The sequence below is a fragment of the Lynx rufus genome, unplaced genomic scaffold, assembly GCF_022079265.1.
Source record: "Lynx rufus isolate CCGP_SWC_20201006 ecotype Redwood Valley unplaced genomic scaffold, mLynRuf1.p SCAF_6, whole genome shotgun sequence".
Taxonomy (NCBI): Eukaryota; Metazoa; Chordata; class Mammalia; order Carnivora; family Felidae; genus Lynx; species Lynx rufus.
Genome location: NW_025814878.1, coordinates 48,978,785 through 48,993,080, shown reverse-complemented (window position 1 = coordinate 48,993,080; position 14,296 = coordinate 48,978,785). Strand labels below are relative to the sequence as shown.

Here is a 14,296-nt window from a genome sequence, read left to right as displayed (position 1 = left end):
TATATACAGGAGAGAAAATAATCAACCGATGTCTATAAAATGGAAATATTTGCTGTATAAAGCAACTGATCTTTCAACATTTCCGGAGGATGAGAGGAGAGGAGCTCATGTTCTTTGACTATATCAAGTGATCAAAGATATAGCTAGAAGATGACAACAAATTAAATATTGTGGTTTTGAATACAATGGTTTTGAATAACAGAAATTAAAGTTCTCCAAATTCTCACACTTAGGCAACAACATTTTCAGATCCTGTAGTGGAAACAAGTTTGACTTCTAGTAAGAAGGGTATGTGACCATGCTGGACAAAGGCCAGGCATAGAACATCCCCTTTCCAGAATTTTGCTGCCTCTCTCTCTCCTCTAAACTACATTTTCCTTTGAGAAACATATCATCATCTTTCCCTTCCCAGACTTCATACTGCACACCTTCTCATCACACTTGTAAATGTCTAAAAACAAAACTTCACCCCAGAAATTCTTCTGACATAGCTCACCATGCCTCATCTTTGATCCGGGCTGGCCCTCCTCATTTAAACTGAGACACTGGCCTGGCTTTGGTCACAGGGGGTGCAGTCAGGGTTGAGTGGGTCTGGACAAAGCTACACGTTCTATAAAGAGCTGTGGAATGATCAGAATTGCTACTGGATGTCAGAGTGACTCGAGGCAGATTGCAGGAGGCAGCGTGGCTGGGAGAAACAACTCATGCTTCTCAAGAGGTATGTCAGATTGTCTCCAGGTCACCTGGGCTCTTGACCTTCAGGACTGAATGAAGAGAAATCCCTACAGGGATGAGCATTTGGGCCTGTGCTTGAGGAAGGTTGATGAGTTGTATCAGTGAGATGTCAGGGTGAGTCACAGAATGAAGCATTTAAAATGGATAGGACTAAAAATAAAAGGGACAGAATTCTTATTCCCAAAACTCAAGGACAGACTGAGAGGGCTAGACCTTGAGTAATGGAAAGAGCAAGTGGAGATCAGGCTGGAAGCAGGATAGAGCCAAAGAATGCTGTAGGCAGGTGGTGAGGGGATGGTGGAAGGCAGGCAAGGATCAGGACTACTGGGCCAGCAAGTGAGGAGGCCACCTGTTAATTCTTTATTTCTCTCTCCACCCACCTCTCCTGCCCAAAAAACATTTGATGTAGTGGAATGGAGAAATACAGAAAGGGGGAAATGAAGAAACACAGAGATGGAAGGAAGGAAGGAAGGAAGGAAGGAAGAGAGAGGGAGGAAGGGAGGGAAGGAAGGAAGGAGGGAAAGAGAAAAGAGAAGAAAGAAAGAAAGAAAGAAAGAAAGAAAGAAAAAGAAAAAGGAAGAGACAGAAAGGAAGAAAAAAGGTAGAAACTAATGAGAAAATGATGTTTATGTGGCTTCGAAGAAGAGTTACATGCCTGTGAGAGAAGAGGATAAGAAAATATCTGGATGAAGTCAGACAGGGGGAGAAGCAGAAGCTACAAGTCATAAAATACAAGAGTGAGGAGCCTACAGCCCCACTGGGCTTCGCTGAGAGTAACTACCGTCAGCACCTGCAAAGCTCACCTGGATGCCCCCTCCTCTCCCGGCGGAGGAGGTGGGGGTATGGGGTTGATAACTCAGAGAGCTTGTTTCTTTTGCACTGCCCCTTGATCTGCCCCCACAGAGTGCTGTGGGACCCATGAGAGATGATGTGGAGAAGGTTCTACACTGGAGGTGAGATGTTCAGGTGTCCCTCATGCTTCTTCCTCCCAATTCCTCTGGGATCAGGGCTCTAGAGACAAGAGCAGTGTCTGCACATTTGCGTGCACTCACAGCATCAGCTCACCATGCCTAAAGATACAGCGATAAGATTACTTTAAAATGAACGCGGTGGGTGTTACACATCAGGCAATGTCGCCCTTCAAAGCAGTTTACGCGTTGCAACTCCTTACACCAACACCTGCCTGATATAGCTAGGAAATGAATTGTGGCTCTTGTTGCTCTAAGCTTTTGGACCAACTAAGGAAACATACAAGGAAAAGACAAACTAATGAGTATGGAGACACACCGTTTTAAATTTCAAATGGATTACCTGTGTCATTCACCAGGCAACATCCCAGTGGCTTTAACTTGCTCCAAAAAGAAAAAAACATCCACCCCCACCAAGGGACGACAGTGCACTTCCAACCACACTTTGAAAGAATGTGTTCTAGCTTCTAAACATGACTCCAGAAGAGATGTACTAAAAATACCCTGAGTAATGACAACATTCTAGGAACACGTGCCCAGGCTCTTAAAGGTGATTTCTTTGAAGGTGAAACTAAATTTTGAGGTGCTTATGAAAAAAAAATCAGTCTCATGATTCTATTCTCAGTGCTCCTATGGAACCATTTGGGAAGAAAGAGAAGCCCCAGATATTTCTGAGTCTGTTCTCAAGGACAGAGATGGTAAAGAATGAAAGAGGACAAGGAAGGTTCTCTTCTATCCGTGTCCTGCAGGCTGTGTCTTCTCAAAGAGGCTTACTACCATCCATACCTGTGACAGAGTGCCTCATGCAGGAGGCCCATTTCAGCTACCTGCCCACTCTGAGGGGAGCAAGGTACAGGGAGTGTGGGGGTCGTGGAAAGAGCTCTGTGGCCCTCCCCGAGAGATGCTTACCTCCCTGTACAGTTTACCCATAGATGGAAACCCGACGCATTTGTGCGAGGCATCACAGATTGCGAAGGAGAAGGACAGGATGCTTAAAAGTAAAGCTGTAAGTACGACTCTTTAATGCCTGCAGGAGACCACTAGGCCAAGTGGGAATGTGAGATCGTAAGACAAAAAGATGCAAGTCGGTGACTGGGGAGGTTGGGAGAGCCAGGAATAAAAGGTGTCAGGCTCCACTTTGGCAATTCTCCTTTCAATAAAGATAACGGGGTTCAAAGAGAAGTTAGTGGTTTTTCGACAAAAATGTGAAAACCGGTCAAGCATTGTTTCACACGGTTCATCAACAAGGTGTCTTTTATACGGCAAGTGCTATGCAAGGTGCTAGATAGTTCCTTTTTCCAAGCACCAAGATTTAAATATTTTCGTAGAGGGGCACCTGGGTGGCTCAGTCAGTTAAGCATCCGACTTTGACTCAGGTCATGATCCCACAGTTTGTGAGTTCGAGCCCCACATTAGGCTCTGTGCTGACAGCTCAGAGCCTGGAACCTGCTTTGGATTCTGTCTGTGTCTCTCTCTGTCCCTCTCTTGCTGGTTCTCTCTCTCTCTCTCTCTCAAATATAAACATTAAAAAAATTTAAAAACTTAAAAATACAAAAAAATATTTTCATAGAGAATCTGCTCCATGAGCCAGAATTTTATCTAAGTAAGCTACATAAACCATGTGTTATGTTTAGTTTGGGGTCTGATATCTAAATCATTGCTAGATAGTTCTTTTGATTAAGATAGAATGCTCTAGAAAGCAAAACCTCCCTCTTCAATGCCTCCTTAAACATCCCCTCAATTCCCACTTCCCCCTTCCTGTTGCATTAACTCACAAATGCACAGTCACTCATGCATGCACACACAAGCATGAAATATAACTTGGGTTTGGGGTTATAACTGCATAACTCTTCAGACCTTCATGACAGACCATGTTTTTTTCTGTCACCAATTATAACTTGTTTTTCTCTAAACTAAAGCTTCCTTAGTTCATTATATCACTAATGAGTACAATTAAGAGATAGGCCCTCGGTGCCTCACAGCATTTTTTCCCCAGTTAACGAAGCACACGGCCTTATAGATTCATTCACACAAGCTTACGTAACTCATATTGCTTGTGTGACCACAGCCAGATTTACGACACTGAAGATTCTCCCAGGACACCCTTTGTGTGTGTGTGTGTGTGTGTGTGGCCACGGGAATTTTGCTAGGTTTTCACGACAGGGCTGATGAATCTGATGGCCACGACCTAAGTTCTACATTTATATAAAGCGTCTGCTCCTCTATTCTAATGTAACAGAGCAGGGATCTGCTCGCCAACATCGATTTGTATTATAGGTGCGGTTACTGCACGGACAAGCTCTGTTAAAAAGAGAAAGATTGCAGAGTTGGCTTCTTCTCAGACGTCTGTGTCTGATTCGCAGACATCTGTGTCTCCCTGAGAAAGAACTTTTTCACAACCAGAGCTGTCCAACAGAGAAATAAGCCACTTCCTATGGGAGTGAACTCCCCGTAATGGGACGTTGTCAGGCACAGCCATTTCTCAGGGCTGTGGGGGAAGGCGGTCCAGTGCTGGGTGGGGAAGGCAGAGCCTTCCTGAGATGTGGGGGTGCTACATTTATGGTGGAGGCCGTCTCCGGTCACCCAGGTTGACTGTGAAGTGACACCCCATCAGGGCCCGCTATTTCAGAGTGAGCTGTTGGGAAACACAAGGCTCTGGGCGTGTTCCAAAGTAGGATCTAAGGGAAGACGCCTGTGTCGGCCTTTTGTATGAAGCACCAATGCACAGAACCAACTCCGAGGCTCAGGTCACATGGTAGAGCGACAGAGCAGAGCATGATGGGCCAGCAGCCCGGAGCAAGTCTGAGTGGTCTACTTAGACCATTTGGATGGAAAGACGCTGTTGTCTCCACAAGCATCTGACCTCATTATGTGATCGACTGCTGAACTAGCTCTTCCCCTTTGGAAGTGTCTCCACTCCTCTCTCCTGCCCACCTCCTCTTAATATGGACTCCGGGTACAGCCTCCTAACCTGGAGGGAGCTGTCATTCCTAAGTTCTGCTTTCCATCTCTTCCTCTGGAGGAACTCAAACTCAGTGCTAAGTGTGAGGGGCTTCTGTATGGGTCTGGGGCCCTGCTTGTGAAAGGGAGGGAGCGAGGAAGAGCAAATCCTTTTCTAAACTCCGTGCTTTTGCCCAGAGCTGCGTCTCCGTTAGGGGAATTTCCTGAAGCCTGCGAGAGCCAGGGTGAACGGTTCTTCTTAAGCACAGTGTTTTGGTGAAGTCCGTGTGTGATAATACCACTGTAACCACAGAGGAATTTACCACAGGAAGTATCCCAGCTGTGACTTATTAGCATTAGAACAAATTACACAAAGCAAATTGTTAACAGACATGTTTCCATAATATTTAACTGGTGGCCATAAATAACAGAGATTCTCTTTCAAGTCAAGGTTAGATTTTCAAAAATCCAGCTTCCAATTGTCCAGGAAGGAATCGTCTTCGATTAGGGTAACCACTGGGGGGGAAGGACTCCCTGGAACTTCCCTCGACAGCACAACAGCACGACCAGCAGTTGGGCTGGAAGCTCAAGGGCCGTGTGAGCGAGCGGGGCATCGTCCCCGGGGTGACATAGAAGGATGGAAAGAGGAATGACTGCATCTCTAGACTTCTGGATTCACTTCTGGGGTCCCCAAGCGGCCCTCTCATGCCACCAGGAATGTAAGACATGGTGAGACAACAGCACAGCTGGGCAACTACTCAGTTCGTGGAGTGTGTTTATGGTACAAAATAAACCACATCCACCAACAGGTTTTCACCCCTCTCCTTAACAAAATATTGCAGCTTTAAAAAGGTCACCTCCTCCCTCACAACCCAATGTCTTATCTGAGGTTTAAAAAAAGAAAGGTGCAGGGCGCCTGGGTGGCGCAGTCGGTTAAGCGTCCGACTTCAGCCAGGTCACGATCTCGCGGTCCGTGAGTTCGAGCCCCGCGTCGGGCTCTGGGCTGATGGCTCAGAGCCTGGAGCCTGTTTCCGATTCTGTGTCTCCCTCTCTCTCTGCCCCTCCCCCGTTCATGCTCTGTCTCTCTCTGTCCCAAAAATAAATAAATGTTGAAAAAAAAATTAAAAAAAAAAATAAAAAAAGAAAGGTGAATCCAATCTCTTCATCCTGTAACCCCACCAGGGGAGAGTTGAAAAAGTGCCCTGTGAGAGCAAACACTGGCACTCACCTGCTCACATGTATGAAAACCTGACTATGGAGATATAAAGGAGAATGTTTCCATCTTTCCCGACTTTCTGCCAATGACTAAATTCAAGTCCTTGGTCACTGCTGGGAGTTTCCAATTATCTTCAGAGTTATGACAAAATTCTCCTAAAGCAATCTCAAAAAATAATTTAAAAAAATGATTTTAATTAAAAAAAATATTCCATACAGCACATAAATACAAAAATAGGTTATTGCTTCTTCAAGGGTTGAGGCTGTTAGAAGAGGTGCTCTTTTGTTTTCCTATGAAATTTATAGTTGTATCTTCCCTCTCTCACTGGTTTCCTCCTGAAGTAAACCAACCTTCGCTCAGGATTCCTTCCATTTGGTCCTCCTGAGGAGTTCTTCATTCCTTTTTCCTGATGAAAGGAAAAAACCTCAGCAGCCCCGCTAAAGAGAAATTATGGGAGCCTGGTGAACGCTCTGGTGGGCACTAAACAAGGCGCTCAAGACGTCTGTTCCCTGCCCCACGGGCTGCCTGGCTAGGTCTCTGCCTCAGTCACAGGGGCCCTGGACTGGCTTGACCCGTCCAGCCAGCCTGAGGGATGCAGGCCCAGAACCCCAGAACCGTCCCCCAACTGCCTCCAGGGCGCACCCTGCTGGCAGCAGAGGGGATAGCTGGTCATAACAGCCTAGAGTGGGTTCTGCTCCAAGTTGCAGCTGGGAGGCATTCTAGACCAAGCAACTGTAGAACTGATCCGCTCTCGGCCTCTTCTAGGCTCTTCCAACTACTGTTAGAACTCACACACACACACACACACACACACACACAAACCCTACATCTTTTTACCTGAAGTCTTCACAAAGGGAATCATGCACTTATAAAATACTTAAAATGATCTAGGCAATAGAATTGTCTTTAGATTTTTTTTAAAAAATGTTTGACACAGGTGATTGGAAATGTCTGGACATGCACACACACACTCACCCACTCTAATTTGGAATTATGCAAAACTATATCATTATTCACCGCAACCTGAAGCAAAGCTACTGCCATGGAATAACAAGTGTGAGGTTCCCAAAATAAGCTCGCGTTTGGACGAGAATGACACACATGGCCTGACTCTTTAAGGTCCATTTAGAGGAAATGGCCTGGCATGTTTTACATTTGCTGAGCTATTTAGCTGCCTGGTCTGACAAGATTTTTGAAAGGGGTGAAAATTAATTATAATTGCAGTATTGCTACAATAATTTGGTTGGCTAATTGCATTTCAGTGCAAAAACGGGCAAGGAGGAATATCCTCCCTGGGTTATTTTCTGATATGGCAGCATTCATTTTAAGAGTAATGAGATTTTTAAAAAGTCAAACCTTAAATATCATGGCTTCAGCAATCTGTCCTGCTTAAAGTTTAATGCAAAATGAGATCGCACCTCCGTGAGAGCAGTTACACGTGAACATGGATCCAGTTTTCTCCTAGACTTGAGAGGAGAAAATCTCTCTCCCCCGAAAACTACTCACAGTATCTCTTTGACATTGTTTGGGGATGATTTTAATTTGGGGGCACCAATGCTCCTGCTTCTGTAGTGAGGGAGGCACTGGTGAAGGTGGGTAGGAAGCTTTGAAAGACTCTCAACAAGGTATGTGTTGGCAGAAGAGGCGCGACAGGTCTGAGAGAGGAATGTGAGTGGAAACCCGCGGATGCAGAAAGGGTGGGTGAGTTGTGGTGGGGTTTTCTGGGCCTCACCATTTTCACGTTGGCTTTTGAGGGAACTTATCTAGCTCCAGACCAGCCATGAGCACTTAAACTCTGAGGGACAGAGCCATTTTATCTAAGATGTTGGAAGACTCTGTCCCAAGGCCTGATGACACCGGGGTAGCTTTGTCAGGTGCTGAAAGCAGCAGACATGAAGCTCTCCCACAACCCGATGACTCCAGCTCAATTCAGGGGCCAGGTTTAGGACGGTCCCCTCCTCCCCTTCTCTGCCATGCTTTCAGTCCAGCCACCAGGTGTGTGTCTAAGAAAGGATTTTGCTAAGATGTGCTTTCTCGATTATCGCTCATCAAAATGGGTCTAACGGCATGGCATGGAATCTTCCTTAGGATCTTCATCTAAGTTCTACCTGATCGAAGAGAAGATCAGCATTCAGATCTATCCTGGCTGCCCTCAAGGTCGTACAGCCCCTGTCCTGCACCAGGGCACCTGGTTGAAGGATGAGGGGCTGAAATCCCACCCTGCTCCAGCCATCAGGTGAGACCCCTGCTCTGCTCTGCCGGCTGCATCCCAGAGGAAGGTATGCTTTCCCTAACTTGCATTTTGGCCATGGGAGGCCCTGAGTTTTCCTTGATCCTCTCCCTCTCAGAGATTGCAAAGTCTAGCATTCATCTCCTCACCTCCAACGCTATAAGATGTTTTATGAGGATATGCCCATGGCGAAGGTGAATTCAGTTTGAAGATACGCTTCCTGTTCAGTGAGGAAGGAAGAATAAAAGAAAGAGGGACAGAAAGGAAGGAGAAGGATGAAAGGAATGGAGATGAGGTCACCTTCCTGCCTATTCAATTGTGGTTTCATCGTCCTTCCTTGGACACAGCTGCAAAGGGGTAAAAAATCAATTTTTTTTCTATTACTTCACGGTGAGGAAGGAGAAAACCTATTTGTAAATTGAATTAAACCCAATAATAGCATGTCTGTGTATTTGTTGAGAACTAGAAAAATTAGCTAGCGATACAACTACGTAATCCAGCAATGTAACTAGAAATCAGCACTCTTCCATTTCAAAGCTTATCTGAGACATTTTTCTTCTTCTTTTTTAAAGAAACACCCATGGCTAAATGTCACTAAGACTCTTCGGCGTGCCAACACATCAACACCTCAGTAAGGACTCTGAAAAGGAAGGGACTCCAAAGCCCCATCTGGGAAGAACATACTTCCAGATTTTTGCCTTTGCTGCTTGTGCATCTCAGTCCATCAATAATGACTGGGTATGAACTAGAATGCTCTAAGAGACGGTTTCTTCCCAAGTTGCAATCTGTGGTGCTGACTGTGGAAGAAATTCCCCGTGTCTGTGTAGGCTAGATCTTGTTCACAGAGACCCTAACCCATCCACGGAGTACCGGATCAGCAGGCTACTGCAGTGAGGGTCCTGAAACTTCATTAACAGTCTGCCCTCTAGTGGGACAACACAGTATTTCAAATAACTAGGAATAGAAAAGACTTTTTTCTTCTCTGTCAGAGGGCAAAAGAATTCAAGTTTTCCAGATAGTGCAAAGTGAGGCATTTTTCCCTCATAAGACAGCTTCCAGAGCTGAATTAAGCAAGGCTCACAATGATAGGTCCCCAGGGCAGAGTTAAAGACAGGTGGTGCTGTGGTGGAGACAGAGGTCTTTCTTCTCACATCTTTGTGAGAACGCTTCAGGGTTCTTCTTGGGCAATAGCATTCAGTTCCCTGCTCTCTCATCATAAAAATAGGACCCACTCTAAGAGCAACCAGCCTATCAGGAACGTTAAAATAACAGGCTTTTCCATAATTTTTGGCAAATCATTAACACAGAGGAGCCTTTCAAAAGGGTCATGTTGAATTTTTTGTTTTTAAAGGCAGAGATGCACATTTTTTTTTAAAGGCCAAGTCTTTGTGGCTCTTAATTTTAAGAAGAGAATCCATTTTATGATGGTGGCTGAATGTTGGTAAGGCAGAAGATCATGATCTTGAGATCTGTTGTCTGGACATTGCTTCTATCTTTTAAAAACCTTCAGAATTTGGCTTGCTTCAGTTTATCAATATGGTAGCACAGTTTCAGCGCGGGGCCCAGCTTCAGACCCAAGTATTTCATGATCATATCACTCTTCAGCAGCAAGAGAGCATTGCCATCAATCTCCTGGCAGAACAGGATCAGAAAAAAGAAAATCCAGAAGGTGGTCAGAATAATAGAACAGTGGCTCTGGTTAACATGTGGTCAGGGGATGAGGCGAGGGAATATGGATTTACTCATATATACATCTCTTAGTCCCAAGGCAATCTCTTCTTTAAAAAATAAATTAAAGCAAACAAATACTATGTGTTCCTCTTCCCATAATCTCCCTGAGGTCATATGATACATTGGATCTTTCATATTCCTGCTCCCCCTACTGAAGGAACCAAACATAACTCCAGTTATGTTCCCGATATCCCCCACATGATATTTATCTCCTTATCTGCTCTAGGACCAAAGAAGCAAAAAATTTACAATGGACTTAATGTTTGTGTCCCCACCCAAATTCAAATGTTGAAATCCTACCCTCCCATATGACAGTATTTGGAGGTGGGGACTTTGGGAGGTAATTAGGTCATGAAGGTGGAGGCCTCATGAATGGGGTTAGTGTCCTTATACAACAAGATGGCAATCTGCAACCCAGAAGAGGATTCTCACCCTGATCCCAGACTTCCAGTCTCCAGAGCTGAGAAATAACATCACTCTTGTTCATAAGCAAGCCAGTCTATGGTACTTTGTTATAGCAGCTTGACTGGATTAAGACAAAGTGTCACCTGTTAGACCCTGAAACTAGCAGTTACTTTCCCATTTCAGGTGCCGGTACGAGGCCCTGACTGCCTTCCATCCCCCTAATCTCTTCTATCTTTTCTTGGTAAGCCCACTGACCTTGAGCTGATTACCAAATTGCTCATTACATTTGATGAGGGATTTCAGGTGTCTGACCCTATCAATAATTTGAGGTGTCAGACAACTAAATAATGCACCTACTTCATCCCAGGATTCAGCACAAAGAACTACTAAGGGAATGCCAACCCCTCGTGGTCGTGGTATTGTTCCGATTTGTCTCTGAAAATGGTAACCTTCCAGAATGCGTGTACAATTCATGAACCTACTAAGGCTGGGTTTCTTCATTCACCTATCCTGTTATTTTCAGGTCACAAGAGACAAAGGGTAAAAAGTGTGGGTGCTCAGGTTGGGAGAAGAGGCAGTTACAGGACTCATATAACCATGCAAGGCTCACCAGCTCTTGTTCTGCACCTATGCAGCCAGTATTGATGGAACACCTACTCTGTCACTCACTCTCTGTGTCGTTGGCAAAATGGAAGAGTGGACAGATCTCAACGATGGGCCTAATATTCTCTCTTTACCCCATCTCCTAGACTTCCACCATCCCCTACCACTCTGAAGGAGAGCCAGACTCCTCCTACCCAGATCTGTCTTCACATAACCCAGTCTATGGTCCCTGCTCTCAAGGCCCCATTGTCCAGGGATGTTAAATATATCCCTAATGAGCGCCTGGGTGGCTCAGTCAGTTAAGCCTCTGGCTCTTGGTTTCGGCTCAGGTCATGGTCCATGTGGAGTTTGAGCCCCATATCAGGCTCCATGCTGACAGAGTGGAGCCTTCTTGGGATTCTCTCTCTCCCTCTCTCTCTGCCCCTCACCCTCTCATGCCGTCTCTTTCTCAAAATAAATAAATAAACATATATATATATATATATATCCCTAATGAAATGTGAGTGTCAGGTTAGAGCAGAAGTCTCCCCAGATCTGAGAGTATGGTTTCTATGACAGAATCACCAAACAAAAGTGAGAGACAAGAAGGAGAATATCATGGTAAATGTGGCCAGCCAGAATAATGTTCCCTCTCTTCCCCCCTAGATGTCTACGGCCTACTCCCCTAACCTGTGAGCATGTGAGGTTACCTGGCAAGGGGGAATTAAGGCTACTGATGAGCTGGATTTAAAATGGGGGGGGGGGGGAAGGGCATCCTGGATTACCGGGTGGGAGAGACAGCATCATCGCAAGGATCCTTACAAACGGAAGAAGAAATCAGAACACAGAACTAGAGTCGGCAGCCTGGGCAGGACTCGCCTGATGTTGCTGGACTTGAGGATGAGGGCAGAGGCCTACAGGCCAAGAAATGAGGGTGGATGCAGATGCTTGGAAAGGCAAGGAAACCAATTCTCCCTAGAGCTTCCAGAAAGGAATGTCAGCCCTGCAGACGCCTTGATCTCAGCCCGCCAAGACCCGTCAGACTCCTGACCCACTGAACTGTAAGATAATAAATCTGTGTTGTTCTAAGCTAGATGTTTGTGGTAACTGGTTCTGGCAGCAATAAAAAACCGACATAGTAAGCCTGGCAGACGAAGTATTAATTATTACCTTTTTTTTATTTACCATATTTATAATATTTCAGAATCCCTTAAATATATATTCTAGAATCTCCGTTCTAAGAATACCTGCTACCTGAAGGCTAACTATAAGCCAGGTGCCGTGCTGAACACCTTACGTGCATTTTCTCATTGAATCCTCAAAGCAGCTTAGACTATTAGGCACGGTTACAGTTTGCCCGGCATGTTGTAGGTGTGCTATAAATGTCTGTTGAATGCGCAGACAGACGGATGGATGGGCAGGAAAACAGGCACTCCTAATAACGGCCGAAATGAGGGAACAGATGGGACAAATACCCCTTCTTAAAAACAAAACGAAGTGAGAAGCCTGCGGTTCCATCTGGCCTCCCTTGAGTGGTGGCCCGAGGCTTAGTTGAGACCAGTCCCCCTCTGCAGCCTGCAGCTCCCTGAACCTCGCCCTTCCTCCATGCTCCCTCCACCCCCGCCTCCGGCCCCCTCCCAGGCCAGGCCTACCATGTGCGTGCAAGTACTCACGTGCTTTCTGAAGAGTTCCACGTGAGGCCCCAGAGCCTGCGGGTCAGCGTCTTTCACGAACCAGACCACATCCTCCACAGTCCAGGTGGAGGGGTTCCTGCTCCGGGGCCGCCTGGCATCCTGTCCGTCTGGGGAAGGGCTTGAGGCTGGACGGGTGAGCACGCACAAGAACATTAGACACCGGGATGATGGCCTCAGTGCCTACCTGGTGCTGCCTGCCCCCACCTGGCTCTTAGTCCAAGGCTGTGGCCTGAGTGACCTCCTGTGACTGAGAAAGGCTGGGAGAGACAGCCTGCAGCACGAGGAGGCCACTTCTGGAGGCAAACCCTCCCATCCCTGCAAACGACCTCCGCTCTCCCACGGAGTAAAGCATTAGAAAATGGATCTCCTTCAACAGGCTGTGCTTCTGGTCCATGTTAGTTTTAAAAAAACCCTCCTGCTCAGTTCTCAGTGAGCCCTGGACCTCCTTAGCCGGGTGACCAGAGAAGTCTTGCTAAGCTGAACGTCCAAACTGGCCCCTACAGTGCTAGGAGGCCAGAAAGAATTCAGATCCTTTCTGCCTCCACTGGTTACACCGAGACATAAAGACATAGGAGAACCGAGGTGCATTTTGGTCCTCGTCCTGGGTCTCTGCCGCCAGTGCCGGGAATCCCGCTGTGAGAGGCGCCTCTTCTCTGCATGTGCAGAAAGGAGACATCCTCTCACTGCCCCAGGCACAGAGCGCCTCCATGGCCCCCTGCTCTTCAGAGGACTTGCCCCAGTCTCCCCTACTAGCATGAGAGTTCCTTGACAGCAAAGGGTCCAATCCTGTGCCTGGTCCCGAGCTGGTCCTTGATACGTGATTATTGCATGACCTGCACCATTCCTTAAATGCATCCCCCACATGGCAGAGTAAAAGGTACAAGACAAGTAAAGGAGGAAAAAAGTAATGAATCGAATGCCTGGCCATATCTAGAGGTTGACTTTTTTCATATGTCCCAAACTAACTCCCTCTCTTTCTCCAGCACCAGGTTCTCCTCCCATGCGTCAGGTTTCTGAAACCACAGTGACGTCTCTACTTCTACCTCTCCTTCTACTGCCCCTTATTTGCTCCCCACATTTAATTATTCTTAAGCTCTTAGGAAGATGCCTCTCACACTGGATCCTCCCTCCCACCCTGCTGCCCCTATCGGAGATCCTCTTACCCAAACCCCTGCGATGGGTTCCATGGGTATCCTTGCCCTGGGCTCTCTTCCTTCTGGGCAAAACTGTCTACTGCCTCAATGCTTTCTGTAGACCCAACCCTGTCTGTGCCCCTTGCCTATGTACTGACTCCAGAGTCCCTACTGTAGCTCAAGGTCAAGGACTCTCTTATAATAACATCTTTCCTTCTGAGACAGAGGGGAAGCGCTTTTGTGCCAGAGAGACCTAGGAACAAACCCTGGAGCCACCCACTGCTACCAATTTGACCATGACTCAGCTCATTAGCTGTAAAATGGCAACACTGTCCTTTAGGAAGGGCAAGTGTCAGACTGAAATGGGATTAGGCCTAAGCCCTAGGGCTACGATGCATCAGGCACTCCACAGAGGGGAGACACCCTGCCTGCCTCCACTGTCCTCCTGCGCACTCCCATCCGGGCACACTGACAGAATGTCTCCCTAGCTTCCCTTCTCCATCTTTAGCCAGGGCTTTTGGCTTTTCTCTAGAAGCACATACCCTCCCTCCTTTCCACAGAAGCTCCACCAGCCGTCAAAACCCAGGCAGACCCATTCATAGGCAGCATTTCTGTGTCCTGCCATCTGGACATCACATTCCTCTGCCTTTAACCCCCACATC

General features: G+C 46.6%; 1 protein-coding gene across 9 annotated transcripts in view; it reads right to left on the bottom strand.

Annotated features, from left to right (window-relative positions):
- The window catches only part of SCML4 (Scm polycomb group protein like 4), a 124,948-nt gene that overhangs the window by 1,949 nt on the left and 108,703 nt on the right, over window positions 1–14,296 (bottom strand). For 3 of the 9 annotated variants that reach the window (XM_047102365.1, XM_047102367.1, XM_047102368.1), the window contains 2 exons: window positions 12,481–12,626; window positions 6,034–9,721 (listed from right to left, as the gene is read on the bottom strand). In XM_047102365.1, coding sequence (XP_046958321.1) covers window positions 9,596–9,721; window positions 12,481–12,626 — 272 coding nt within the window. In that variant the 3' untranslated portion in view covers window positions 6,034–9,595. Of the gene's footprint in view, window positions 1–1,277; window positions 1,806–5,768; window positions 9,722–12,479; window positions 12,627–14,296 lie in introns of those variants that run through there. The other 6 variants (XR_006966205.1, XR_006966204.1, XR_006966206.1 and 3 more) reach the window with 6 other exon arrangements.